The sequence below is a fragment of the Orcinus orca genome, chromosome 5 (assembly GCF_937001465.1).
Source record: "Orcinus orca chromosome 5, mOrcOrc1.1, whole genome shotgun sequence".
NCBI classification, from domain to species: domain Eukaryota; kingdom Metazoa; phylum Chordata; class Mammalia; order Artiodactyla; family Delphinidae; genus Orcinus; species Orcinus orca.
This window is the reverse complement of record NC_064563.1, coordinates 146,347,376-146,373,056: the sequence shown is the minus strand read 5'-3', so window position 1 is coordinate 146,373,056 and position 25,681 is coordinate 146,347,376. Positions and strand designations below refer to the sequence as shown.

General features: G+C 49.1%; 1 protein-coding gene, 1 long non-coding RNA gene and 1 pseudogene across 14 annotated transcripts in view; 1 reads left to right on the top strand and 2 right to left on the bottom strand.

The window, feature by feature from the left end:
- Positions 1-19,199, top strand: part of LOC125964524 (uncharacterized) — a 186,146-nt gene extending 166,947 nt beyond the window's left edge. The window contains exon 2 of the long non-coding RNA XR_007477617.1: positions 18,978-19,199. This is a non-coding gene — a long non-coding RNA (uncharacterized LOC125964524). The remainder of the gene's footprint in view (positions 1-18,977) is intronic.
- Positions 1-25,681, bottom strand: part of PKNOX1 (PBX/knotted 1 homeobox 1) — a 50,212-nt gene that overhangs the window by 23,457 nt on the left and 1,074 nt on the right. For 2 of the 13 annotated variants that reach the window (XM_049710410.1, XM_049710411.1), the window contains exons 1-4: positions 7,672-15,916; positions 6,606-6,712; positions 2,991-3,118; positions 807-978 (exon numbers count right to left, since the gene is read on the bottom strand). In XM_049710410.1, coding sequence (XP_049566367.1) covers positions 807-978; positions 2,991-3,118; positions 6,606-6,656 — 351 coding nt within the window. In that variant the 5' untranslated portion in view covers positions 6,657-6,712; positions 7,672-15,916. The other 11 variants (XM_049710409.1, XM_049710406.1, XM_049710407.1 and 8 more) reach the window with 11 other exon arrangements.
- LOC117199298 (40S ribosomal protein S26-like) lies at positions 16,548-19,005 on the bottom strand (annotated as a pseudogene).

The window sequence follows — 25,681 nt, the reverse complement described above, 5'->3', positions numbered from 1 at the left end:
AAAACAGTAACACCTAAGACCACGGCAGTTTATTCAGGGAAAAGTTTTCCAAAGACCCTTTCCTGCTGATGAGGGGCCTAGGGCTCTGGTCTGGGAGCTGGCCAACTCTAGTGGGAATCCAGCCCCAGACACAGGCTGCCAGGGCTGCCCGGTGCTGAAGGATGCCACTCCCCTTGGGCATAGCAGTGATGTCAGCCCAACGAACTCTCCATTGCTGTCGGGAAGCACAGAGAACCCAAGGTTTTGGAGCACTGGACCTGGGAGGGGGGCACCCGCGTGAGCCAGGCTGGCTTCAGACAGGAAGCCTAAGGGAGGCCGTAAGGGGTGTCGGTCCCTTGATAGGCCCGTCCCTGCTCTGTGCTCACAGGCCACTCCGAGTCATCCACAGTCTGTCACCCACCACCAGTGCCAGCCTCCAGACAGAGCTGTCTTGGAGAACAAAGTTGTGGTCCACGATCGGGGAAGAGCCAACACCTGAAGCTGGGCCCAGACACGTTCCCAGGAAGCAAGACACAGGGCACGCCGACCCCAGTGGACCTTCCTGAACATACAGGAGGGACTGAACCCCCAGCCCACTCAGGATGCAGGCTCAAGCCATCCTGTTGGATTATTACAGGAAGGGGTCAACAGAGAAGGCTGGAGACCTGGCGACATTCAAGTCACACACGGAAAATTATCTCACGAATTGTACAGTTCTCCCCTTCGGCAGAGCCACAAACAATCTGAAGTTCTAATTAGAAATTTAAAATTTATCGAACAGATTAAATTTAGAAGAAATAAAAATTAAGACCATGTATGTTACTTACTAAGTTGTCAGTTTCTGGATCCTCACAAAAGAAGGGCTTTCCTTCCTTCTCTTGCCTCCTTACGAAGCTCTCAATGTCCACGTCAAAGCTGGCAGAAGTTGTGCCTTCCGAGCCCTGTGTGGACTGCTCACATTTTTCAAACAACAAAGCTAATAGTGGAAACAGCGGATGCCTGGGGGGAAAAATTTAAAAGATGTGTTCTACACTTTCATGAAAATGTTTTACTATGTACATATGCAATGTTTTATATAACAGCTTTGCTGAGATATAATTCACACGCCACACAATTCATCTATTTACAGTTTATAATGCAACGGATTTTCGTATAGTCACAGAGTTGTGCAACCATCCCCACAGTCGATTTTATAATATTTTCATCCCCCAGAGAAACCTTGTAACTGTTAGCAGTCACTCTCCATTTTCCACCAAACCCCAGCCCCAGGCCACCACTAATCTACTTTCTGTCTCTACAGATTTGCCAATTCTAGACGTTTCATATGAAAGGAGTCACACACTGTGTGGCCTTTGGTGTGTGGCTTCTTTCACTTAGCGTGATGTTTCCTAGGCTCATCAGTGTTGTAACATATAACAGTACTTCGTTCTTTTTTATGGCTGCATAATATTTCACTGTATGGTTAACACCAGTTGGACAGTTTTAAATTTTACTTTCAGATCTATACTCCATTTTGAGTAGATCTTTGTAAAGGATGTGAGATTAGGTCAAGGATCTTCTCTCTGCATGTGGATGTCCAATTGTTCCAACTTGGACAATCTGTTGGAAACTCCACCTTTCTCCACTGAGAAGATCAGGTAGACTGATTCTTCCAACTTTATTCTTCTTTTCACAATTGTTTTAGCTGGTCTAGTTCTTTTGACTTCCATATAAAATTTAGAAATAACTTGTCTATATGTACAGAAATATCCTGCTACAACGTTAATTGTAATTGCTATAGAGCAATTTTAGGAGAAATGCCATCTTTACTATGTTGAGTCTTCCAATCCATGAACATGGTATGCCCTTCATTTAGGTTTCCTTTGACTGCTTCCATGGGCATTTTATAGTTTTCAACATAAAGGTTCTGTATGTGCTTTATTAGAATTATACCTACATTTTTTTGGAGCTCTCGAAAGTGGTATTTTCTCTTTAATTTCAGCTTCTAATTGTACATTACTGGTAGAGAAACAGGATTGGTTTCCGTGTGTTGCCCTTGCAGCCTGTGGCCTAATTAAGCTCACTTATTTAGTTCTGGAGGTCCTTTGTGTGCTTCGGGATTTTCCATATGTGGACAATCGTGTCAGTTGTACATAAAGCCAGCTGCACTTCTTCCTTTCTAACCTGATGTGCCTTTTCTTTCTTTGTCTTGCCTCAGTGAACTGGCTAAACGTCCATCACAGAGCTGAACAGGAGGAGTCAGGGCGGACATCTCTGCCTTATCCCCAAACTTGGGGGAAAACATTCCGTCTTCCGCCATTAAGTATGATGCGAGCTGCAGGGTTCTTTTGTAGTTTCCCTATATCAGGCCAAGAAAGTTCCCCTCTATTCCTGCTTCACTGAGAGTTTTTAATCATAACTGGCTGTTGACTTCTGTCAAATGCTTTCCTGCATCACTTGACATGATCACATTGTGCGTCTCACTGGCTGATCTCTGAATGGTGAACCAGTCTCACATTCCTGGGACGAGCTCCATTTGGTCACTAAATAGTCTTCTCTCTACACGTTACTGGACTTTACTTGTTAATATCTTATGAATTATTTTTATGCCAAAGTTCATGAGGATTACTAGTCTTTAGTTGTTTCTTTTTTTATATTGTCTTTGTCTGGCTTTAGTATCAGAGTGATGTTCAATTCATAAAATGAGTTCAGAAACATTCCCTCTTCTTCTACTTCCTGGAAGAGACTGTGTCGACTTACTGCTTTTCCTTCTTTTTGGTAGAATTCTCCAGTACAACTATCTGGGCCTGAAGATTGCTTTTTGTAAGGTTGACTAAAATGTAGATTTACATTCCAAAACTTTTTTTAAAAGATATTAGGAATAACATTGTAATCTGAGAAAACTTTTACACCAGTAGTTATCACATCACGCCTCACTGCTCTGTCTGGCTAATAGCTCACGTTCCATTTAACCAGATTTTCCATTCTCTTTACTCCTCTGAACACCCACACGCTTCACATCGCATTGCTACCTATAAATGGCCTGCTTGTCTGCGTCCATCGGGGTCTGGGACCCCACAGGGGGAGGGCTCACTCCTTCCACATCTGGTTCAGAGCAGGTGGGGTCTTGCTCCGTTTTTAACTCTGTTACTACTTGCATCTGTGAAAGGAGGAAGAGAACTTTTGTTACTAGAAAGAAAATAAGCTGCTACCAAGTACAGTAAGTCCCCTACGTACGAACCTTCAAGTTGTGAACTTTCAAAGATGCGAACAGACTATAAACCTATTACAGTACAGTACTATATAGCCAATTGTGTTAGCTGGATACCTAGGCTAACTTTGTTGGACTTATGAACAAGTTGGACACGCACTTGCTGTTGGAAAGGAACACGTTTGTATGCAGGGGACTTGCTGTATTCTATTCTCAAACAGAAATGCAGTGGAATGGTAAACTGCCAGACGGTTATGACAGGCAATAATACGGAAAGAATACTACCAACAAAGTCCTTTGAACTTAATGTACTTCTAAACGGCTAAAACAAAGGTCAAATTTCCAAAACATTTAAAAATTGAGAGGACCGCTATCTGTGAAATGCTTATGATTTTCAAAACCGTAATAACTCTACATCCCTGAAGGGAACTGGTACACATGCAGTCTTTCTCGTCTGCCTCTCCTTGTTATCTGTCCTCATGCTGAGTAACGTTGCAGGAAGAGAAGAATAAACAAATAATCCAAGCTTTCTTATCTTGTCACAAAAACAACTCAAACCCAAGATGCTCCATATTTGTGACAGGGCTGAAATTCTCCCTTACCTATCCTTAAACTCAGGAATACACAAGCTATAAAAATGTTACGGGGACTTCCCTGGTGGTGCAGTGGTTAAGAATCTGCCTGCCAATGCAGGGGACATGGGTTCGAGCCCTGGTCCGGGAAGATCCCACATGCCGCGGAGCAACTAAGCCCGTGCACCACAACTACAGAGCCTGCGCTCTAGAGCCCACGAGCCACAACTACTGAGCCCACGTGCCACAACTACTGAAGCCCGCGCACCCTAGAGCCCACGAGCCACAACTACTGAAGCCTGCACACTCTAGGGCCCGCGTGCTGCAACTACTGAAGCCTGCGCGCCTAGAGCCCGCGCTCCGCAACGGGAGAAGCCACCGCAATGAGATGCCCACACACCACAACGAAGACCCAATGCAACCGAAAGTAATAAAATTTTTTAAAAAAATGTTAAGGAAAGTCACTGCATCCAGAAAGCAAAGACCAGCTGTGTTTAAAGAAACAGTGTTAAACGTAAGAGGAAGCCTTAAAGATATTACCACTGAAATTGCTTTAAACTGGCTGTGTTGTTTGTAACATCCGGGGAAAAGTATTTAAATCCTTCAACATAAAGAATTCAGTTTACAAATAAAACAAAATCGCTACAGTAAACTTCTTGTTATCCCTGAGCAGATCACTGCCCTCCTCGGCTTCTTCAGGACTGGGGTATCTGGGATGCACCTGCCCCGCCCACAACTGCCACCCCCCGCCCCTCAGGGAAGCAGCCTGTTGGGGAACCTGTGGTGGGGTGTGGGGTGGGGGGAAGCTCATCCATGGAGATGGGAGAGCCTGCATCCTGCCAGGAACCCAGCCTGGTGCTCGGGGCTGCAGGCGAGAGAGCAGCCCTGCAGGTCCGGGCTCGGGCCCTGTTCTCAACTCTCCAGCAGGCCAGAGCGAGCAGGTTACTTCCATTCTGCTGCCTTTAGATGGAACAGTATACTTGGGAATTGCTTCTCTCTTAAAAAAATAAACCTGTGCGCCACAACTACTGAGTGGGACTTCCCTGGTGATGCAGTGGTTAGGAATCGCCTGCCAGTGCAGGGGACATGGGTTCAAGTCCTAGTCCGGGAAGATCCCACATGCCGTGGAGCAACTAAGCCCGTGCGCCACAACTACTGAGCCTGCGAGCCACAACTACTGAGCCCATGAGCCACAACTACTGAGCCCACGTGCCACAACTACTGAAGCCCGCGCACCTAAAGCCCACGTGCCGCAACTACTGAGCCCACGTGTTGCAACTACTGAGCCCGCGTGCTGCAACTACTGAAGCCTGTACACCTAGAGCCCGTGCTCCACAACAAGAGAAGCCACCGCAATGAGAAGCCTGTGCACCGCAACGAAGAGTAGCCCCTGCTCACCCCAGACCCAGTGCAGACAAAAAACAAACAAACAAACAAACAAAAGTGACTGACTAAAGCCCAATCAAACACAGTCCTTCTGGAGAGAAGTCTGACAGTATTATAAAAAAAAAGCCTTAAAGGATTTATTTCAGGATTTTAAAAAAATGATCGTGAAAAAAGAGAAGTCTAAATGTTCAACCTCAGAGGACCGGCTAAGTAAGTGTGGTCTGTCTGTGCGGTAGAAGATCAAATCCTTACTGAAAGGAGTGCTCACAAGCGGTTCTCCACGTCACGGGAAGTGCTGAGCTGTTACAAGCGAGGCCTTTCCCCCACTGCGCCCAGCCCTGCCCTGGACTCCCTGCATCAGGGCAGGGACCAGCTGGAGGGAGACGGACACGTAACAGGGTGTGTCAGAGGGTGATCACTGCCACGGATGGAGAACAAAGATCAGAGGAAGGGACCGGGAAGCGGGTGGCAGGTGGGGAGCAGGCCGTGGGGGTAACCAGGGCCGGTGGGGGGTCCTCACAGAAAGCGGGGCGAAGCAAAGACCTGCAGGACGGAGCGGAGCAGAGCCAAGGGGCAACCAGAGCCAGGGCCCCGGGGCAGGCAGAGGTGAGAGCCTGTGAGGTCGTAGGGCCCTCCGGGCAGGGAGTCCACGAGGAGCCACCGCAGGGCCCAGGGACAGCGGGGACATCGTTAGATGTGCATTTGAGAAACAAAATCTCTTGGAAATATCAGAGGACTTCCTGGTGAAGAGAGCAGCCTGAAATAGAGTTCCCTACCTCTAAGAAGCAAAAACATTTAAAACATTTTTTTAAATCAACAAAACCAAAATCACTGCAACAGGAAACATCCCAGGAATGGAACAAAACTGTCCATCAAGGAAAGACCCGACTTGAGAAGGGGACAGGGTCGCAGCTCAGGTCCTACACACCCCCTGAGTCTCACCAAGTGGGGAGTGACAGGTGGGCGAGGCGCCCCAGGCCTGTGGGGGGGTGTCCCTAAACCCTTGAGCAGGGAGCCGGGCGTCATGACCGTCTCCTGCAGGGGCAGGAGACGTACAGACAGCACCGCAGCTGCACCCCACGTGCCATCGGACGGTCCCCTCTGCCACCCACATGCAGGGGAACGAAACCGCACAGCTCCCGCCCAGGCCAGCAACTGGGCAACACGGGAGTCTATGATTATCACCACAACCTTTAAGAGCAACGATACTTACTAACACTGACATTAGAAAGGTAAAGTCCCAAGAAACTATGACTTAGGGGACTCAAAATCACTGGCAATCTCGGTGTCATTTAGGAAACTACTTGACCAATTCTACCCCTAATCTTTCTGAGCACCAAGATACAATAAATGCACCAAACGTTCAACGTTGGACCTGCACCCCCACGGAAAGTAGCTTGCGAATGCACAGGGCGCCTCCGTGTCTCAGCACCAGGCCGGCTGACTACTTAGGACGCGCGCAGAGCGCCCGAGCTCACTTGTTGCCCATCCTGATAGCTGTCGACGCTCAACGTCTGCGTAGCCATCATGGTGAGTGAGTTCTTTATAAAACATCAAATCATCTCGAGTCAAAAGCAAACGGCGTCTGGGAAGACAAAAGCAGAGAAGCATCGGTTAATAACTCAGAGCATTTCTCGTCCCTTATTCCACAGCACCCGTATACCTTTTTAAATACATATCTTCACACGGAGAGTAAAAGCCATCCTCCACACTACGGTATAAGCCAAATCCTACCCAGCAGCCCCGCACCTGCCTGGCGATTGCGTGTCTGCACTTGCCCCAGGCCCGGACACGTTATCACGTCTCCAGGCATTTGGGTTTATTCCTTCACTCACCCAGCAAACACCTAGTAATGTCTACACGTGCGGGACACTGTCCTGGGCCCTGCGGCTTTCCTGGGGCCACAAGGAAGAGGAAGGCCAGGCAGCACACGGAGGGCGTAGGGGCGCTCAGGCAGGGTGACACGACAGAGGGTGAGCACGCAGCTGGCAGGTCACACGGCTGCGTGACGGGGCAGGTGCACTGACACTGAGCCCGGGGAGGCCGACCTCAGGCAGGAAGGACACAGGTGAGCTCAGGGAGGCTGCGCTGGGCATCGGCTCACATCTGCACGCGATGCAAAGGTGGGAACGCTGTCATTCACCTGTCACCACGCACACAGGTAAATGAGACGAGAGAAACCAGGTGGGGATGCCACCCGTGCCCCCCGCAGACAGGAGGACAGTGGAGCCACGTGCAGTGGGACAGCAGAGTTGGGGGGCAGTGGGGGACACGGGAGCAGGTCACACCCACTCATGGGCCACGTGGAGACTGTGCGCCTTCTTGGGGCGGGGGAGGGAAGCCCCAGGAAAGTCTGACCAGAAGGGCCCTGAGGCTCCCGGCTCGGGACGGTCCCTCTGACGGTGTGCAGGGCAGGTGAGAGACTGTAGGGCCGAGGAGGGAGGAGGGCGGAGGCCGTGTGGCCGGGGCCGATGGGAGCACAGGGCGTGCAGATGGCCCGGGATGGGCAGGGGGGCGGGTCCGGGGAAGGTCGACAGTTCCCACCTGAGCCACCGGCAGAGCAGAGCCGCATGTCCCGAGGTGGAGCCAACGGCGGGGAGCGGGGTCTGCGGCCTGGGAGGAGAAAGCGAGAGATGGGACGTTGAAGGTTTGAGACGCTTCTCAATACCCACGAGGGAATTCTGGACGAGCGAGTCTGGGCCACCCGTACCAGCCCGGTAATCGTCAGGGCGTGGCCAGCACGTGCAGCGGTGTAAACGTGTCCTCCAAGTAGCCCAGGTCCTGACCCCCAGGCCCTGCAAGTGGGGCCTTACTTAGAAACAGGGTCTTTACAGGGGTAATCACGTTAGGGGTCTCGAGAGGCGTGTCCTGCCGAGAGGGGGAGGGGAGAGGCGCCGAGGGCGTGGCCACGTGAACCTGTGTGAATCCGAAGCAGCCTGGAGTGGTGCTGACACAGGCCGAGGACACCCAGAGCCGGTCCTGAGCCCAGTGCCGGGAGGGGCCCGAGCTGCTCACCTACAGGCGTCCACCTGACAGTGGCTTCCCAACAGCTGACCTGAACAAAATGCACAGCAGAGGCCCTGGAAGGGCCTCGACCAAGAAGGCAGAGCCACAGCCACGTGGGTCTCGGCTGGGGGCCAACTCTCCACGGTCACTTTCCAGCATCCGGCCGGCCCGCCCCACGAGATGACACTGCGGTCGAGCCCACAGCTGCGGGATCTAGGCAGTGGCGGATCACTCTTCCAACTCTGGGGGCTTTCAAAATGCCCATAATAAATAGTGGGGACAAGTCAACGTTTCATTTTAAAAACATATAGATGTGTAGTCCCTCTCTCTACCAACCTGGTTGAAACTTCAATATCTGACATAACTTGGTACAACCGTTCTAAAGGAAAAAATTTGAAATTTGCGTCAAAAGCTTTGAAAATACATACTTCCTCTACAATGGAACACCACGCAAGAAGTGGAAAAATAAGAAAAAAAAGGCAACTCCATATGACTAACATTTTGTTGAGTAAAAAGGTGGGGACAGAGTGCCAAGGTCCCACTCCCGCAGGACACCGAAGGCGCCTGGAAGAAGCTGCCAGCAGATGGCGCCGTCCGCTTGAAAGGGTGGTCCAGGCCCGCCGGCAGCCATCTATCTGCAAAGTCCTCAGGTGCTCAATTCCAGGCTGCAGCAAAATGGTCCTCCATGTTGGGGCAGAAACACGGCCTGGCACCTGCAAGCGGGCAAACAGCCCCCAGCAGAATTCACAGGCTCACACATCCCGCAGAGCTGCCTGGGCTCGGGAGGAAGCGCGTGCCCTGGTCCCCAGCAGAATTCACAGGGTCATCCCGCAGAGCTGCCTGGGCTTGGGAGGAAGCGCGTGCCCTGGTCCAGGCCTCTGGCAACCTCAGCTACTCAGCTACAGGCCCTCCCAGCCCTGGCCAAGGCAGGCCCAAGACAGAACCTGAGTGACTAAGGGAAACCTACCATTAACTGGGAAATAAAGCATCCAACCCAAGGATGAAAGGTCAGCAGGCTCATCTTTGTTTAGCAAAAACTCTTCTTTTAGGCATTATATGAAAACCAAGGTTAACTTGAGATTTCTAAACATCAATTAATCCCTAATTCTCTCCCCCATTACATAGAAAAGTAAGCTTCTATTATATTCAAACTCAACAACAGTGTCCTCACTTTTTTTTAAAGGTTATACTCCATTTATGATTATTAAAAAATATTGGCTACATTCCCTGTGCTGTAAAATGTATCCTTGTATCTTATTTATTTTATACCTAGTAGTTTATGTCTCATAATCCCCTACCCCTACCTGCCCTTTCCCTCTCCCCCCTGGTAACCACTAGGTTGTTTTCTATATCTCTGAGTCTGTTTCTGTTTTGTTATAGTCACTAGTTTATTTTATTTCTTAGATTCCACGTATAAAGGAAACGTACAGTATTTGCCTTTCTCTGACTTACTTCACTTACATAACACCCCCCAAGTCCCTCCATGTTGTTGCAAACGGCAGGATTTCACTCTTTTTTATGGCTGAGTCGTACTCCATTGTGTAAATATATACCACTTCTTTATACATTCATGTGCTGATGGACACCTCAGTTGCTTCCATATCTTTGCTACTGGAAACAGTGCTGCTATGAACATTTGAATCAGTGTTTTCATTTTCTCTGGATATACGCCCAGGAGTGGGACTGCAGGATCATATGGTAGCTCTATATTTAGTTTTTGGAGGACCCTCCATACTGTTCTCCATAGTGGCTGCACCACTTTACATCCCCAGCAACAGTGCACACGGGTTCCCTTTCCTCCAACTGTCTTCAATTCTTAACGTCACGCAAGGCTCTAAAATCCAAGTCAAAGAACTGCCGACCCAACAGGCTTAACAACACCATGGTGTTGAAGGGTGAGACACGGTTTTGTCCATTTTATTTCTACAAGTTTCATCCAGTTAAAAAAGAACACATTTATGGAAACTGTCACTTTGGTACCCTTTCAAGAGTTCCAGCCAGACTTGAAGAAAACACAACTTTCCAATTTTCATGTACAGAAACGTTAAAACTAAAAGTAATTAAAGAAATACAAAATTTAAAATTATACATCCTTTCTCAGCTAGCAATTATTAACTTTAAAACAACAGTGCGCCACTTTGCTAGCAAAGACGAAGTGAAACCCAGCACCCTGCAGGAATCCTAGGTCTCACAAACCGTGTAATTGGTTTGGAAGGAGATTTGACCGTATGTATAGTTACCCATAAAAAAAGTTACACTCTTCTCAAACTCAGCTAAGAAGACAGCATTAGTGTTGCAACCTGAAAGGCAGACAAAAAAATGAAAGGTGAGCCAAATCTAACAGGCAGGTGTTTTAATATCTCTAAGGATCTAGTCAAGGACAACTGACAAGTCAGGGAAGAACCAGAGGCAGACAGACTGGCTGAGTACCACCAGGTGGAGAAGGCCTTCCTGCTCAGAGCAGACGGTGAGTCCGGGAAGGTCCAGGACGGCTCAGTCTGCAGAGACAGGAAGAGGAGGTGCAGCATGCGGGTCAGACGGTGGAGGGGGCCCCAGGTCAGCAGCACCCCAGCTCCCCTCATCCCAGCCCACGTGGTCCCTGAGATGAGAAGCCCGACTCGCCTGAGATGACTTCCTTCCTGCCTTAGTGGTGTCTCTAAGCCCTGTGGGAGATATAGATTTTAATATTTTTGTGTTTAGCTTCAGAATAATCTATGTATTTGACGTTTAAGTTGTGTGCAGTACGCAAGAAATTTTGGCAAATTAATCTTAGGTTTTAGCCTTGATTCCAGTTTAAAAGTATAACTGAGTTACTGATTTTACACATTTCTTTTTTAGTGAAAAGGCACAAGAAATTTACTAAGATTGTAAACATTACTTCATCTATGCAAGTTTACCGACTGCCAGGGTCTATTCTAGGTCCTGAGGGTGCAGCAGTGAGCAAAACCAAGTTCCTCATCCGACGAACGTCACTTCCTGGTAGAAGGTCTGGAAAGTTTGAGAACTTGAGATTCACTACATGTGCAATTTTAAGTTACTAGATCTACTGAGAAGGTTTTATTTATTTGGTCACATATTTAAGGTGCTTAAAACAAAAAGTGTATCTACTAAACTTAAAACGGGTTCAAAATGCATAAGATTTAAGTTGTATATGGGACTGATCATTAAAAATGGTGCATGTAGTCTGATCATCTTGAGTTGATCAAAGGCTGTCTTATGGGTGAAAGATCAAAATTTACTAAACTTATAAGGAGAAAAATGAAATCTATAAATTCTAACATAAAAGCATAGAGAGAAAAACAGGGCTGTAGCTTTGTAGCCTTAATAAATGTTGATTTAAAAATAACCTCAGGGCTTCCCTGGTGGCGCACTGGTTGAGAGTCCGCCTGCCGATGCGGGGGACACGGGTTCGTGCCCCGGTCCGGGAAGATCCCGCGTGCCGCGGAGCGGCTGGGCTCATGAGCCGTGGCTGCTGGGCCTGCGCGTCCAGAGCCTGTGCTTCGTGGCGGGATAGGCCACGGCGGTGAGAGGCCCGCGTACCGCAAAAAGAGAAAAATAAAAAAATAAAATAAATAAATAAAAATAACCTCAAATAATCTCTTCTCAAAAGAGAAAAGCTCAAAAGCCTCATTTCAAAGGGCATTAAAAACTCACGGCAAGCAGAACAACTAAGCCCGTGTGCCACAACTACTGAGCCCACGAGCCACAACTACTGAATCCCACAAGCCACAACTACTGAGCCCACACACCTAGAGCCCGTGCTCCTCAACAAGAGAAGCCACCGCAATGAGAAGCCTGGGCAGGGCAACGAAGAGTAGCCCCCGCTCGCCGCAACTAGAGAAAGCCCGCACGCAGCAACGAAGACCCAATGCAGCCAAAAATAAAAGAAATTAATTTAAAAAAAAAAAAGAATGAAGCCTTTTGTTTAAAAAAAAAAAAAAACTCATGGCAAGAAAGTCAGAGGCAAATAATGTTTCTTATCCACATTGATAGAAAAGAGAACAAGAACCTACACGTCATCCATAGGGGAATGGTGAAATCCATTACGGTTCCAACCATCAATCACGAACACGAAGGTTAAGTCCAAGGAAAAAGTCTCATGGGTGCTGTCAAATGGAAAAGCAGGGCACACAATCTGCTGTGCACGTAACTGTGCCTTTCATTCAATCCACAAATGTTTACTGAAAGTCTTCTCTGGGCCAAGCTCTGTTCTAAATGCTGGGTATGGAGCAGCAAACCAAACACAGTCCCTGCTGTCAAGAAGCAACTTTACAGGCTTCCCTGGTGGTGCAGTGGTTGAGAGTCCGCCTGCCGATGCAGGGGACGCGGGTTCGTGCCCTGGTCTGGGAAGATCCCACATGCCGCGGAGCGGCTGGGCCCGTGAGCCATGGCCGCTGAGCCTGCGCGTCCGGAGCCTGTGCTCCGCAACGGGAGAGGCCACAACAGTCAGAGGTCCGCGTACCGGGAAAAAAAAAGAAACAACTTTACAACAATGTTGAAAAAGTATTTGGAAATTAATGTGGGGAGAAGAGACAGCTCTCTAGGACCAAGAGCGTGGGGTCCTCTCCTACATCCTTTATTAAGTTTGATGGTCCGGGGACTTCCGTGGTGGCGCAGTGGTTAAGAATCCGCCTGCCAGTGCAGGGGGCAAGGGCTTGAGCCCTGGTCCAGGAAGATCCCACAGGCTGCGGAGCAACTAAGCCCGTGCACCACAACTACTGAGCCTGCGCTCTAGAGCCCTCGAGCCACAACTACTGAAGCCCATGCACCTAGAGCCCGTGCTCCGCAACAAGAGAAGCCACCACAATGAGAAGCCCGCTCACCGCAACCAAGAGCAGCCCCCGCTCGCCGCAACTAAAAAAAGCCTGCGCACAGCAACGAAGACCCAACGCAGCCAAAAATAAAAAATAAATAAATTTATTTAAAAAATAAAATATAATTTAAAAAGTTTGATGGTCCTCTCTGTGGAGGTCTTCTGTAGCCCTGGTTAATTAATCCTGAAACACATCATGGTTTTTCTTGCTACTGTCAAAAGTATCTCATTGTCACTATACTTTCTGGTGGACTGCTGGGTGAGAGATGCCCCCAGTCTGCGCAGGCTAACCTTGCACCCGCCAACCTTCCTAACAGCTCATGGAGAGGCTGCTGGTGTTTCTCAGCACACGCAGATGCAATCCCAATCAAGATTCCTGCTGTTTCTGAAAAACTCAAAAAATTGGAAAACATCCTACAAGGCCACAGGTAACAACTAAGAAGTGGCTAACGGCACAAGAACAGGTAAACAGGCCAATGGAACAGCAGAAGTGAGACGCTGGACTCGTCAGGGCTGGAAGGAAAAGTACCAAAGATGCAAAAAGCTTTGGAATTTTGATGCTTTTACAAACACCTCTCTGTACTCATCAATTGCTGCGAAGTGCTGGTGAACGCGGGCTTTTGGTGTTGCTACACACACACACTGTACGTGGGCAACCACGCGCTCCCGCTCAGCCACGGGCACGCGGACTCTCGGCCACCTGGGCGGGCCAAGCAGAAGCTCCCGCAAGATCAGAGCTCTGCATCAGAGTCCTGTTTACGGGGCCCACGCTAACGCAGAGACGCACAGAGAACTGGTCCAGGAGGGTCCATCTTCATTTGCACTGCCAGCATCACAGCGGGGCTTAGTGAGGGCAGGAAGGAAAACGAGGGAGGAGATATCTCCCAGGGTCTATATATGTGCAGACCTAAGTGAGGCACTTTTAGAGCACATCCCCAAACTGCGACACTCCTCCCGAGATGGGGGTCTTTGTTCCCTCCTCTTCAACGTGGCCTACGCTCAGCGACTTGCTGGGAAGCAGGAGAGCGCATCCGGAGCAACGCTGTGTGACTCCAGGGCTGCGGAAGCTCCCGCCGCCATGTTCACCGGGACACTCACTTCCGGAGCCCCGAGAAGTAAGAAGTCTGACTAAACAGAGCGGCCCCTGCGCTCACTGTGAGGAAGCCCAGGCCACAGCGAGAGTCCACGCAGAGGTGCTGTGCTCAGCAGCCCAGCTCACGTCCCAGCTAACAGGCAGCAGCAACTTGCAGATTTGAGGAAACCCTTCCAAAAGACTCCAGCCCTCAGCCACCCAGCCATCCACGGCCCGGCGCCCTCCAAGCTGAGGACCCCAACCTTGTGGGGCAGAGACGGGCCGGTCCCACCGCAGCCCTTCCAAACTCCTGGCCCCCAGGCCCGTGAGCAGAGTGAGGTGTGCAGCCTCCTGTGCCCCCGCCAGTAGGGACCGGAGCGCTCGGCAGTCTCTGGAGCCCTGCTGATGAGCAAACAGGTGCAAAGAGGTGGAGCGCCTTTGAGAGGCCGATCTGTCTGGCTCCCAGGCCCTGCCATTCCCCTATGTGCTATTTCAGAGAACACAACAGAACTCTGTCTAGTAAAAATTAATAAACAGAACCCTTAATTAAATAGAGTTGGGGGCTTCCCTGGTGGCACAGTGGCTGGGAGTCCGCCTGCCGATGCGGGGGACGCGGGTTCGTGCCCCGGTCCGGGAGGATCCCGCGTGCCGCAGAGCGGCTGGGCCCGTGGGCCGTGGCCGCTGGGCCTGCGCGTCCGGGGCCTGTGCTCCGCGATGGGAGAGGCCACAACGGTGAGAGGCCCGCGTACCGCAAAAAAAAAAAAAAAAAGAGTTGGGAGGCCAGCAGGCGCACTCCCACACCCCGACGGTAGGGCCACCCGACAGAAAGTGGACAGACTCCTCTTCCCGCCTGGCAAGGCCTCAGCCCAGGAGACGCTGCCCCAGCCCAGCCCAGCAGGGAAAAGCCGCCGGAGGGACCCATTCCTCCGGCGGACTCTCGACTCCAGAGTCAAGCTCTTTAAAAGAGCTCTCCTCTCCTGGCCACGCAGGGACTTGCACGGGCGCCCCATGGTTGCAGACCCCAGATTTCAATTCTTCGTTGGTCCCGAATAAACCCATTTTGCTGGAGAAGTAACCAGCAGTCTATCTGTTTTATGGCAACCGTTTCTAAGATAACTGTAGAACTCACAAGGAAATCAGGCAAATGTTTGACAATCTGACAGCTCTGATGCCTACAGATGTTAATTACCTCAAGTCAATCTATGAATTATAGTGTCATTCAAAACGGGAAACACTAAGAGAATGGATGAAGAAGGTGAACCACCAGGTACACACCACAAATGACCTCCAGCCATGTAACATTCAACGCTGCACACACAGGCAACTCTGCTTTGCAAACAGTAACGAGTCTAAAGAAAATGACGGCCCGGTGCTAAGTGTACAAGTGGCATCTCCCAGTAACAGCCAAGGTTTGCAAGCCAGACATCTCCAAAATATCGTAGCAATTACTGAAAAGGAAAGGAACTCCTCCTTCCTGCCCGATCAACATGTATGAGAAAGACATGATGCAGCCACCGTATGTTGCCAGCACATGGTAACGATACTACCCATGAGCATGTAAGAGTTGAAATGCTGGGCGATGAAGACCCCAATTGCAACCGTAAAGTTTATTTTCCAGAATTTCACTTTGGAGAAGAGCCATCTGGTGGTGTTGATCCAACAACTAAGCTTACAGAACAATCACCAACCATCACACCTCCATCCCCTGAGCTCCCCGTAATGCCTCCGGACCTCTCCCCCATGGCCACTCTTCCCAACCCCACCCGTCCCCCAAGTCCATTCTCCACACTGCAGCCCCAGTGATGGGGTTTCTTAAGGCTTTGCTGCTTTCCCTCTGCTATCAATTTTCAGAGTAACGTGCTGGTTCCCTAGCGTTCTCAAATAGCCTCTCAAATGAGAGGCCCGCGTACCGCAAAAAAAAAAAATAATAAGTACAGCTTTTTTATATATGTATATATTTTCTGATGTTCCAAATTATCCCATCTTTTTCCAATGTAAGCCCTTTCAGTTACCTCCTACAGCTTTTAACGCACTCTACTAATTCTTTTTTTTTTTTTTTTTTTTTTTTTGCGGTACGCAGGCCTCCCACCGCTGTGGCCCCTCCCGCCGCGGAGCACAGGCTCCGGACGCGCAGGCCCAGCGGCCATGGCTCACGGGCCCAGCCGCTCCGCGGCACGTGGGATCCTCCCGGACCGGGGCACGAACCCGTGTGCCCTGCATCAGCAGGCAGACTCTCAACCACTGCGTCACCAGGGAAGCCCTTTTTTTTCTTTTTTTTTTTGTGGTACGCGGGCCTCTCACTGTTGTGGCCTCTCCCGTTGCGGAGCACAGGCTCCGGACGCGCAGGCTCAGCGGCCATGGCTCACGGGCCCAGCCGCTCCGCGGCATGTGAGATCTTCCCGGACCCGGGCACGAACCCACGTCCCCTGCATCGGCAGGCGGACACTCAACCACTGCGCCACCAGGGAAGCCCTCTAGTAATTCTTGATAGCTTTCTTGCTTTCAGGTAAAACGAGATACTCCAGGCTCATATTGTTTATTTTCTATGTCAAACCCAGACTTTGCCATTGATCCAAGGGGCTTTGATTCCAATGGGAAATGATACGTAGAAACCACAATCCAGGTGCTGTGTGCTCATTGCTACTGGTTGGTCACTGTTTCTAACCTTTCCAATGGACAGGGATAAGAAATGTTTTCTCATAAAAATTTTGTACAAACAAAATAACACTGATACCTCCAATTCAAATTTGGGATTACAGGGTATTTACTTTACTTCAAATTAATATTTGTATATCTCTTACCCTGAAAATAATTTCCAAATGACAGTAACATAATGACCTATTTATCACTTTATATGTGTGTGTGTATATATATATATATATATAGTTTCAAAATAATATGAATATTACTACTAACAATACAAGTACTAAAAATTGTTTAAGATTTCTTTGTAGTTTCTTTGTCTTTAGGATTTATCCCACTAGGATAGATGTACAATCCAAGTTGTTTTGAAGTCACTGGAAATAATAATTCTCTGTGTACTTAAGCCACCAATTCAATTCCTAGTTAGGTTCTTGTTCTTTCTTTCTTTCTTTTTTTTTTTTTGGCTGTGCTGGGTCTTTGTTGCTGTGCATGGGCTTTCTCTAGTTGCGGCGAGCGGGGGCTACTCTTCGTTCGTTTTGGTTCGTGTGCTTCTCATTGTGGTGGCTTCCCTTGCTGCAGAGCACGGGGTCTAAGTGCACAGGTTTCAGTAGTTGTGGTGCACGGGTTTAGTTGCTCCGGGACATGTGGGATCATCCCGGACCAGAGATCGAACCCATGTCCCCTGCGTTGGCAGGCGGATTCTTAACCACTGGACCACCAGGGAAGTCCTCTTTTTTTTTTTTTTTTAAGTATAATTTCCATGTTGTTGTGTTTTCAGAGAATAGTATTTCTTCAGTCTTTAAGGACTTAGCTCCTTACTTGGGCTCTGGTGGAGGCCATGGGGCAGCACCCGCAGGTCTAAGTCAGGGTGGGAGTGTTCCAACCTTCCGGCTTCCCGAGAACCATTCTTGACTACCATGCTGTGCTCACACAGTAACGTACTTCCACATATAGCTTGGGAAGCACACAGGTGTCGAAAACACTTGCTTCGGAAAAGTCCCTGATGGCGTCGGCCTTTACTATGTTCCGAATGACGAACTTCTTAATGGGCTTATTCTTGGGCATGCATTGGGCACAGCTGGCTCGGCCCCTTTTGACATGACCATTTTTCCTTCTTTTCTTGGTCATCTTAGAAGCAAGGAGGCAAGGGAGCCCTAGTTAGATTCTTTTGATTCATTTTGCTTTAATTTTTAGGTAGTCCTCCCCCCTCCTTTTGATTTAATTTTACTATAGAAGATACGTTTGAAACCTAATCTATAACCCTGTCCCCTCCCTCTCCAATAAGGAACCTCATTTTAATAGTCTGGGGTTTAAGCTTTTTTATCATAAGCAAATAGTCATACCCTCTCTCAGATAAGAGTGCACACTCTTCTCAGCTCCGGGCCTTCCTTTTCTCACTTACCACATCCTAAAGGTGCTTCCCAGCAGGCTGTCATCACCTTCACTCCTGTTTACAGCTGCAGAGTGAGTACTACAGGTGTAGCAGACTCAGTGCAGTTATTTAACCAGCCCCTCTGTGGACATGGGTGTGTTTCCAAGTCTTCAAAGGGATCTTCTGGAAACCCAAATCTGATCAAGACACACCCACTTAAAACCCTTCAGAGGATTCCCACTGCCTACAAGATACAGATGATAACTTGTAACGCAGCATGACTGGGTCATTACTGTGCTCCTCCCTCCCCGCCCCCCATCGCCCCACTCTCCGCACCGCAAGCATACCAGGCCCTTCCAGGTTCTTCAGAGCCCTGGGCTTCCCCCAACCCCCAAAGCCTCTGAGCACAGTTCTCGCCCCCATCTGGACTGGTCACCCTAATCCTCGTCCCCTCGCCCACTCCTGTTCCCCTGGACCATTCACATCAGTCATCCCCAACTTAGAAGAGCTGCCCCTGACCTCCGACCCACATCTCAGAGCAAAACATGCCTCCCTTTTACAGTCTTTCCTACAGCTGTAATCTTACATTATTCCGATGGGCCTCGGATTAACTTGTGCCTTTACTATTTCCTGGCAGGAAGGAGCCGTGTCTGTCTTTGTTCACCATTATACTCCCCACCGCCGTGGCAATGTCTGGTACACAGCAGGTGCACAGTCATTTTGTTAGTGAATGGTTGTTACATTTAACACAGTAAGTATCTGTTCCATGAAAATCTGACCTAACTCACGCCAGTGCCTTTCTAAAATGATAAATCTTGGGACTTCCCTGGTGGCACAGTGGTTAAGAATCCGCCTGCCAATGCAAGGGACACGGGTTCGAGTCCTGGTCCGGGAAGATCCCATATGCCGCAGAGCAACTAAGCCCATGCGCCACAACTACCGAGCCTGCGCTCCAGAGCCCACGAGCCACAACTACTGAGCCTGCATGCCACAACTACTGAAGCCCGCACATCTAGAGCCCGTGCTCCACAACAAGAGAAGCCATTGCAATGAGAAGCCCGTGCACCACAACAAAGAGTAGCCCCCGCTCACCACAACTAGAGAAAGCCTGTGCGCAGCAACGAAGACCCAACACAGCCATAAATAAATAAATAAAATTTTTTTTTTTTTTTTTTTTTTTGCGGTACGCGGGCCTCTCACTGTTGTGGCCTCTCCCGTTGCGGAGCACAGGTTCCGGACGCGCAGGCTCATTGGCCATGGCTCACGGGCCCAGCCGCTCTGCGGCATGTGGGATCTTCCCAGACCGGGGCACGAACCCGTGTCCCCTGCATCGGCAGGCGGACTCTCAACCACTGCGCCACCAGGGAAGCCCTAAATAAAAATTTTAAAAAAAGAATTACTAAAAAAAATTTAAAAAGATAAATCTTGACTACCTTTCTCCATTTCATCTAAAGTTGCTGGTCTGTACAAGTTTTCTACCTCCAAGTTCAATTCTTATTTATTTATTTATTTAGTTGCACTGGGTCTTAGTTGTGGCAGGCGGACTCCTTAGCTGCGGCATGCAAACTCTCAGTTGCGCCATGCATGTGGGATCTAGTTCCCTAACCAGGGATCGAACCTGGGCCCCCTGCATTGGGAGCTCGGGGTCTTATCCACTGCGTAACCATGGAAGTCCCTCCAAGGTCAATTCTGATCATTTATATCTTCTTCATAAACTATCCACAGCTTTTCAAATTTACTGCCATCAAATTGTACATGGATGTTCTCACTTGTAAAATTTTCATATTTGTAGTCATATCCCTTTTTATTTTTTTTTAAATTTATTAATTTATTTTTGGCTGCGTTGGGTCTTCATTGCTGCGCGTGGGCCTTCTCTAGTAGCTGCGAGCAGGGGCTACTCTTCGTTGCGGTGCACAGGCTTCTCATTGCGGAGCACAGGCTCTAGGCGCGCAGGCTCAGTAGTTGTGGCGCACGGGCTTAGTTGCTCCACAGCATGTGGGATCTTCCCGGACCAGGGCTCGAACCCGTGTCCCCTGCACTGGCAGGCGGATTCTTAACCACTGCACCACGAGGGAGGTCCCCGTCTTCTTTTTCCTCTAAAATATACTATGTATGGCTCTAGGGCTATACAAAAACAGGCCACAGTGGGACGTGGCCCATAGGCCTGCAGTTTGCCAACCCCAGGCCTAAAGTTTAGCTATCCCAAGAGACATGTTATACTTGACAAATATAACCCCAGCTACAGCGCACTCTCTAACTCAGTTTCGGTGATGTCAAGTCTCTTGCACTTTTCATTTAATCCACACACATGCTGGTGCGTCCAGGCAGCTCCCTCCCTCCCAGGCTGCCATGCCCACCCAGCTAGGCTTCAGTTTCCCAGCAGGGCACCTCCCCAGCTGCTCTCAGAAGCTGCTCTAAGAGTTCCACCAATTCCACTAACCGAGAAACACAGGAAATTCTGGGGTAATTTCAGTCTTAGTGGCTGTGAGAGCCGGTTATGAAGCCAGAAAACGGCTGGGAGACAATACAAACTATATCTCTAGATTTTAGGGGGCAGTTGCTTATCTTTCCCAAAACATTTAATTGATGATCCTTTTCTAAACCAAACCTGTGTACTAATAAAGCTAAGAAAGCTGTCAAGGAACCCAAGACTCTCAAAATTCTATATTCAAAAAACCAGATCCTTTCTGAGACACCTTGCAGGACACCAGCTGTACGTCACTACAGTGCAATCAGTTTTCCTCCTGTGTGTGGGGTTGAGGTGACTGCCACTCGAGAACACCAGCCAGATGTCCCCTGCTTTCTGTCCTGGCTCCATGTCCCATCCCAGGGCGGTGTTCAGTCAAGAACTCATTCTGAGGAAAACATTTATCAAGATATCACTTTATTTTTCAAGCAAGATTTTGGGAGGTACCACTTGAAGTTTAATATTCAAATAAAATCAGACGTTAAATCCTGTTAAAATCTATCCCCCCAAAATATTTCCAAGCCAACCACCTATGTCCCCAAGAGACACAGCAAAATTCTAACAACAAAGGTGTTTAATGGTTTCAGAACCCATTTCAGTAAATTCTGGGCTGAATGGCCTTTCACAGCTGATAGATTCGATTCACACCACAGCTCTGTCTTTAGGGCCATGACTATCACCGGCATCACTAAACACTGCTATTTAAAACTTTCATGACATACTTGCTACTGACGGTCAATGAATATGTTGTAGGAAAAACAGGAACCCCCACCCTTCAAGGCAAGGGCTCTTTCTTGGGACCATCTTTTCCCTAGGGCACCGTCTGAGCTCAGGGACAGAGCACCGTGGACGTCAGCCTGGCAGCACCATCCCTATCCTGATCGGGCTGGCGCTCAGCTTGGCAGCCCAGAGGATGATCAAATAAACATGGGAAACAACAAGACCTAAACGCTTGAAAGGCTTCACAACATCGGGCACAGCCAGAAAATAAAGAGACTGTAGGCAAATATTTAAAATGAGAAATGTGTCAATTATGTAAATACATGAAAACATATGTAATAACACTGACTAAAAACACAACTCAAAGGAGCTGAACTGATGAATTTGTAAAAATTTATGCCCATCTCATGAAACCCGGGTTCCACACAAGGCATTTTGGGAAATGCTGTTCTAGGTCAGTACTTCTCGACCAGGGGGGATTTTTGTCCCCCAGAAAACACTTGGCGATATCTGAAGACATTGTTGGTCATCACAACTGGGGGTGGGGGTTCCTCTGGTGTCTGCTAAAATCCCACAACGCACAGGACACGAAGTACCCAGCCCCAAATGTCAGCGGGGCCCCAGCTTTGAACGCCTGCCGTAGAGGATCACAGGGGTGTTTCACTTAGGCTGCAATAAATTGTACTGAAATAAATATTTGTTTTATAGGGTTCTTTTTTATTTATTTATTTTTGGCTGCGTTGGGTCTTCGTTGCTGCGCGCGGGCTTTCTCCAGTTGTGGCAAGCAGGGGCTACTCTTCATTGTGATGCGTGGGCTTCTCATTTCTCATTGTGGTGGCTTCTCTTGTTGCGGAGCACGGGCTCTAGGCACACGGGCTTCAGTAGTTGTGGCACATGGGCTCAGTAGTTGTGGCTCGCAGGCTCCAGAGCACAGGCTCAGTAGTTGTAGCACACGGGCTTAGTTGCTCTGCAGCATGTGGGATCTTCCCAGACCAGGGCTCGAACCCGTGTCCCCTGCATTGGCAGGCGTATTCTTAACCACTGCACCACCAGGGAAGCCCACGTATTTGTTTTTAAAAAAAACTGTGCACAAACACATAACTGAACTTAGACTATCGCAAAGTTAAATTCCTGATTTTTAATGCAAAAAATATACAAACTTTGGGGGCTTCCCTGGTGGCGCAGTGGTTGAGAGTCCGCCTGCGGACGCAGGGGACACGGGTTTGTGCCCCGGTCCGGGAAGATCCCACATGCCGCGGAGCAGCTGGGCCCGTGAGCCATAGCCGCTGAGCCTGCGCGTCCGGAGCCTGGACTCCACAACGGGAGAGGCCATGACAGTGAGAGACCCGTGTAGCGCAAAAAAAAAAAAATACAAACTTTGGTAAAATGTCTCAGACAACATGTGACATATAGTGAGGGCTTGCCAAACTCTCGTGAAGGCATTATCTCTGCAAGTCCGATCAGACTGTTCAGGAAGCTGCGATCACAATTCCTACCATCCACAGTCCCTTCCGAGTGACCCCACCCACCACTGCAGATCCTGCTGAAAGGAGCCCACCCCTCCCTGGGGAGAGCTCGGGGACCAGGAGCCCCTGGCGCCCAGGTCAGCACCTGGGGGACACGGTGGAAGGCGAGAGAGCTGTCACCCTGTCTCCAGGATGTGCGCTGGGAAACAGGAAGAGGATGAGGTGGGCAGAGCTGGGAAACAGAGAACATGCAGCAGACAGTGTGCAGAAGCAGTCAGTGGTTAAGAGCAACAGTGGAAGTGGACAGGGAAGGTCAAGACCAGGGTGGCAGCCGGATCCCGCCAGGGCCCAAGCCGCAGTTCCATCAGCCCCAAGGCCCAGCACTACCTTGGTCCCTGGACCCCGCTGGATTCCTTTTTTCCTTATTCCTGTGTGACCCTAAACCCCCGGACTTGAAGTCGGCCCGCTCCCTGCCGTCCTGGGGCCTGACTACAACAGCCAGGTGTCCATCAAAGACAGACACAAACGATAAAGGCAATTCCCACCATGTGCCCTGCAGCCTGCCACCAACAAGGCTCTGCTAGGCCAGAGGTTACACCAAATGACACACACCGTTTGGGTGGCAGGGTCGCCCTGAACAGAAATAATCCCCCAGACAGGAGCGCATCACCCCATACTGAGCAGCTCACCCTGAGGGGAGGGATGACAAGGCCTGCTGCTGGACCCGTCAAGACGAGCACATGCCAACACTGAAGCGAAGACTCAAGACAAAGGGCATCTGAAAGGTTCACTAACTCACTGGCCCTCAATCCTGCAACGTGACTGATCAGTACTTTTCAAGATTCTGACAAAGCTGTAGGACCCTTTCCCCAAGGAATCCTAGATGGAAAGCAGCAGCTGCTCTGTCCCCTCCCCAAGTCCCCCAGACACATCCTCAGAGCCACAGTGCTTCTGCATCAGGAGTCTACAACCACCTCGTCAGACGGCAGGTCTGCTGGGTCAGTACCAGGCCCTCTGTGAGTGAAACTCCCAGAAACAGTGCCTAGACCAGCGGGGCTGACACACCGACACTAGGCACGGCTGCTGGCGAGGGCACCCAGCAGCTAGGCACCCTGTCCACTTGCTGGAGGGCAGACAGCACGGCCGGAGGGGCCTCATTTGATAGGGCCCTTTGCAGCCAGGCCTTTCCAACCAAACAACCATGCCTCCCAGCCCTTGAATGTTTATTCTAACAATTTCCAAACTGAACCTTTTCTACACTATATTTCACTTTCCACGTCTTCCTAAACAGATTGTACAAGACAGAACAGTAACCCATCACAGTTGTGAGTCATCACAACTGGTGTCAGGCAGTAAACCCACGTGGCCTCACCCCACTATGACCCCATACTGTGAAGCTCTGGGTTCCCTCGATGCACTGTTTTTACTTCCTGTCACCCTTGCCATCAGTATAAGCATGTGAAGAAGGAAGAAGGAGGCACATACATATTCCTACTAAGGGATGGGCTGAGAGTAAACAGCCTTCCAGTGCAGAGGTTCTTAACTTGGTCTCTGTGAACCTGAATGAGAAAAAAAATCACATCTTTATTTGCAATAACATCTGGCTGAAAGTTAACACTCACTCAATTCCACCGGCAGACGTGAAATCCTGGAGAGCACCTGTGACTTCTTCACCAACAGAAACCGCAGGTATTTGCACAAAGCATTAGCATCACATACTCAAGAAGAAATTATTAGAGCCAGTGTTTAATCTGTTACTAAGTGAGCTACTAAAAAGCATGTAAAGAAATTTATCACCAGTTTGGTTCAATATTTTGATAACTGTATTTCAGTGCAATAGGTTCTCTTCTTGATCCTCTCTTATTTTTTCTAAACCGTTTGTAGGAGGAGAGGAGGAGTCTGGAGACCAGCAGAGCGCAGGGAAAGGTCCCCTGGGGCGCATGATTTGCATCAGTCCAGAAGTTTCAAGGTTTTCTTCTAAACAGTTTCAATTAGTTTGAAACAAAAGCGAAAGTTATAAGCAGAATGTTACCTTTCACTAATCCTAAGTAATACTTTCCTAAAGTCACAACACACTGATACGGAAATGTAAATGTAGGACACTGAGGACAGCTGTTTACACCCAGTTCCATTAGTGCTGACACTTAAATCCTCAGCATAGAACGTTAATCTTCCGAATCGTACTTCACCTACCATATTTCAATTCCCACTTGTAAATCTCTGAAGCAGGAAGAGTCCTTCCACTGCTGCCTTCCGAAAGCCCTGTGTCAGTCAATATCACACAGCCGTGCATCGCTGATTCAACCAAATACTGTAACTAAACGATCTACATACCACTCTCCACGCTCGGTAAATTAAGAAAAAAAATGATGCAAGGCAGATTTGAGTCAGTGAGCCATCTTCCACATGCACGTACAACTAGACTTGAGAGTATCACCAATAACTGACTGGCAAAATGTTTACATTTCACTTCGATTCTTCCATACAATATTCAAAATACTTTATATACAATTATGTATTATATAAATACATAAATCCCTTTTCAATATGTCAGGAAAAATCATACAAGTATACCCAACGAAAGCTGAGGGTTTCATTTACCATAAAGTAGAAAGCACTCCCTTCCTAAGGAAAAACCAGTAGTTTCTATTAAAAACTAAGTCTTGGGGCTTCCCTGGTGGCGCAGTGGTTGAGAGTCCACCTGCCGATGCAGGGGACACAGGTTCGTGCCCCGGTCCAGGAAGATCCCACATGCCACGGAGCGGCTGGGCCCGTGAGCCATGGCCGCTGAGCCTGCGCGTCCGGAGCCTGTGCTCCGCAACGGGAGAGGCCACAACAGTGGAAGGCCCGCGTACCGCAAAAAAACAAAAACAAAAAAACCTAAGTCTTGGGATCAAAATTAATTTCAACCCTCTTACGAATGGCAAATCTATCCTGGATGGTTGCAGGTGTGCGATCAAATTTACCAAATGCATATTCGCGCATGTATAGGTAT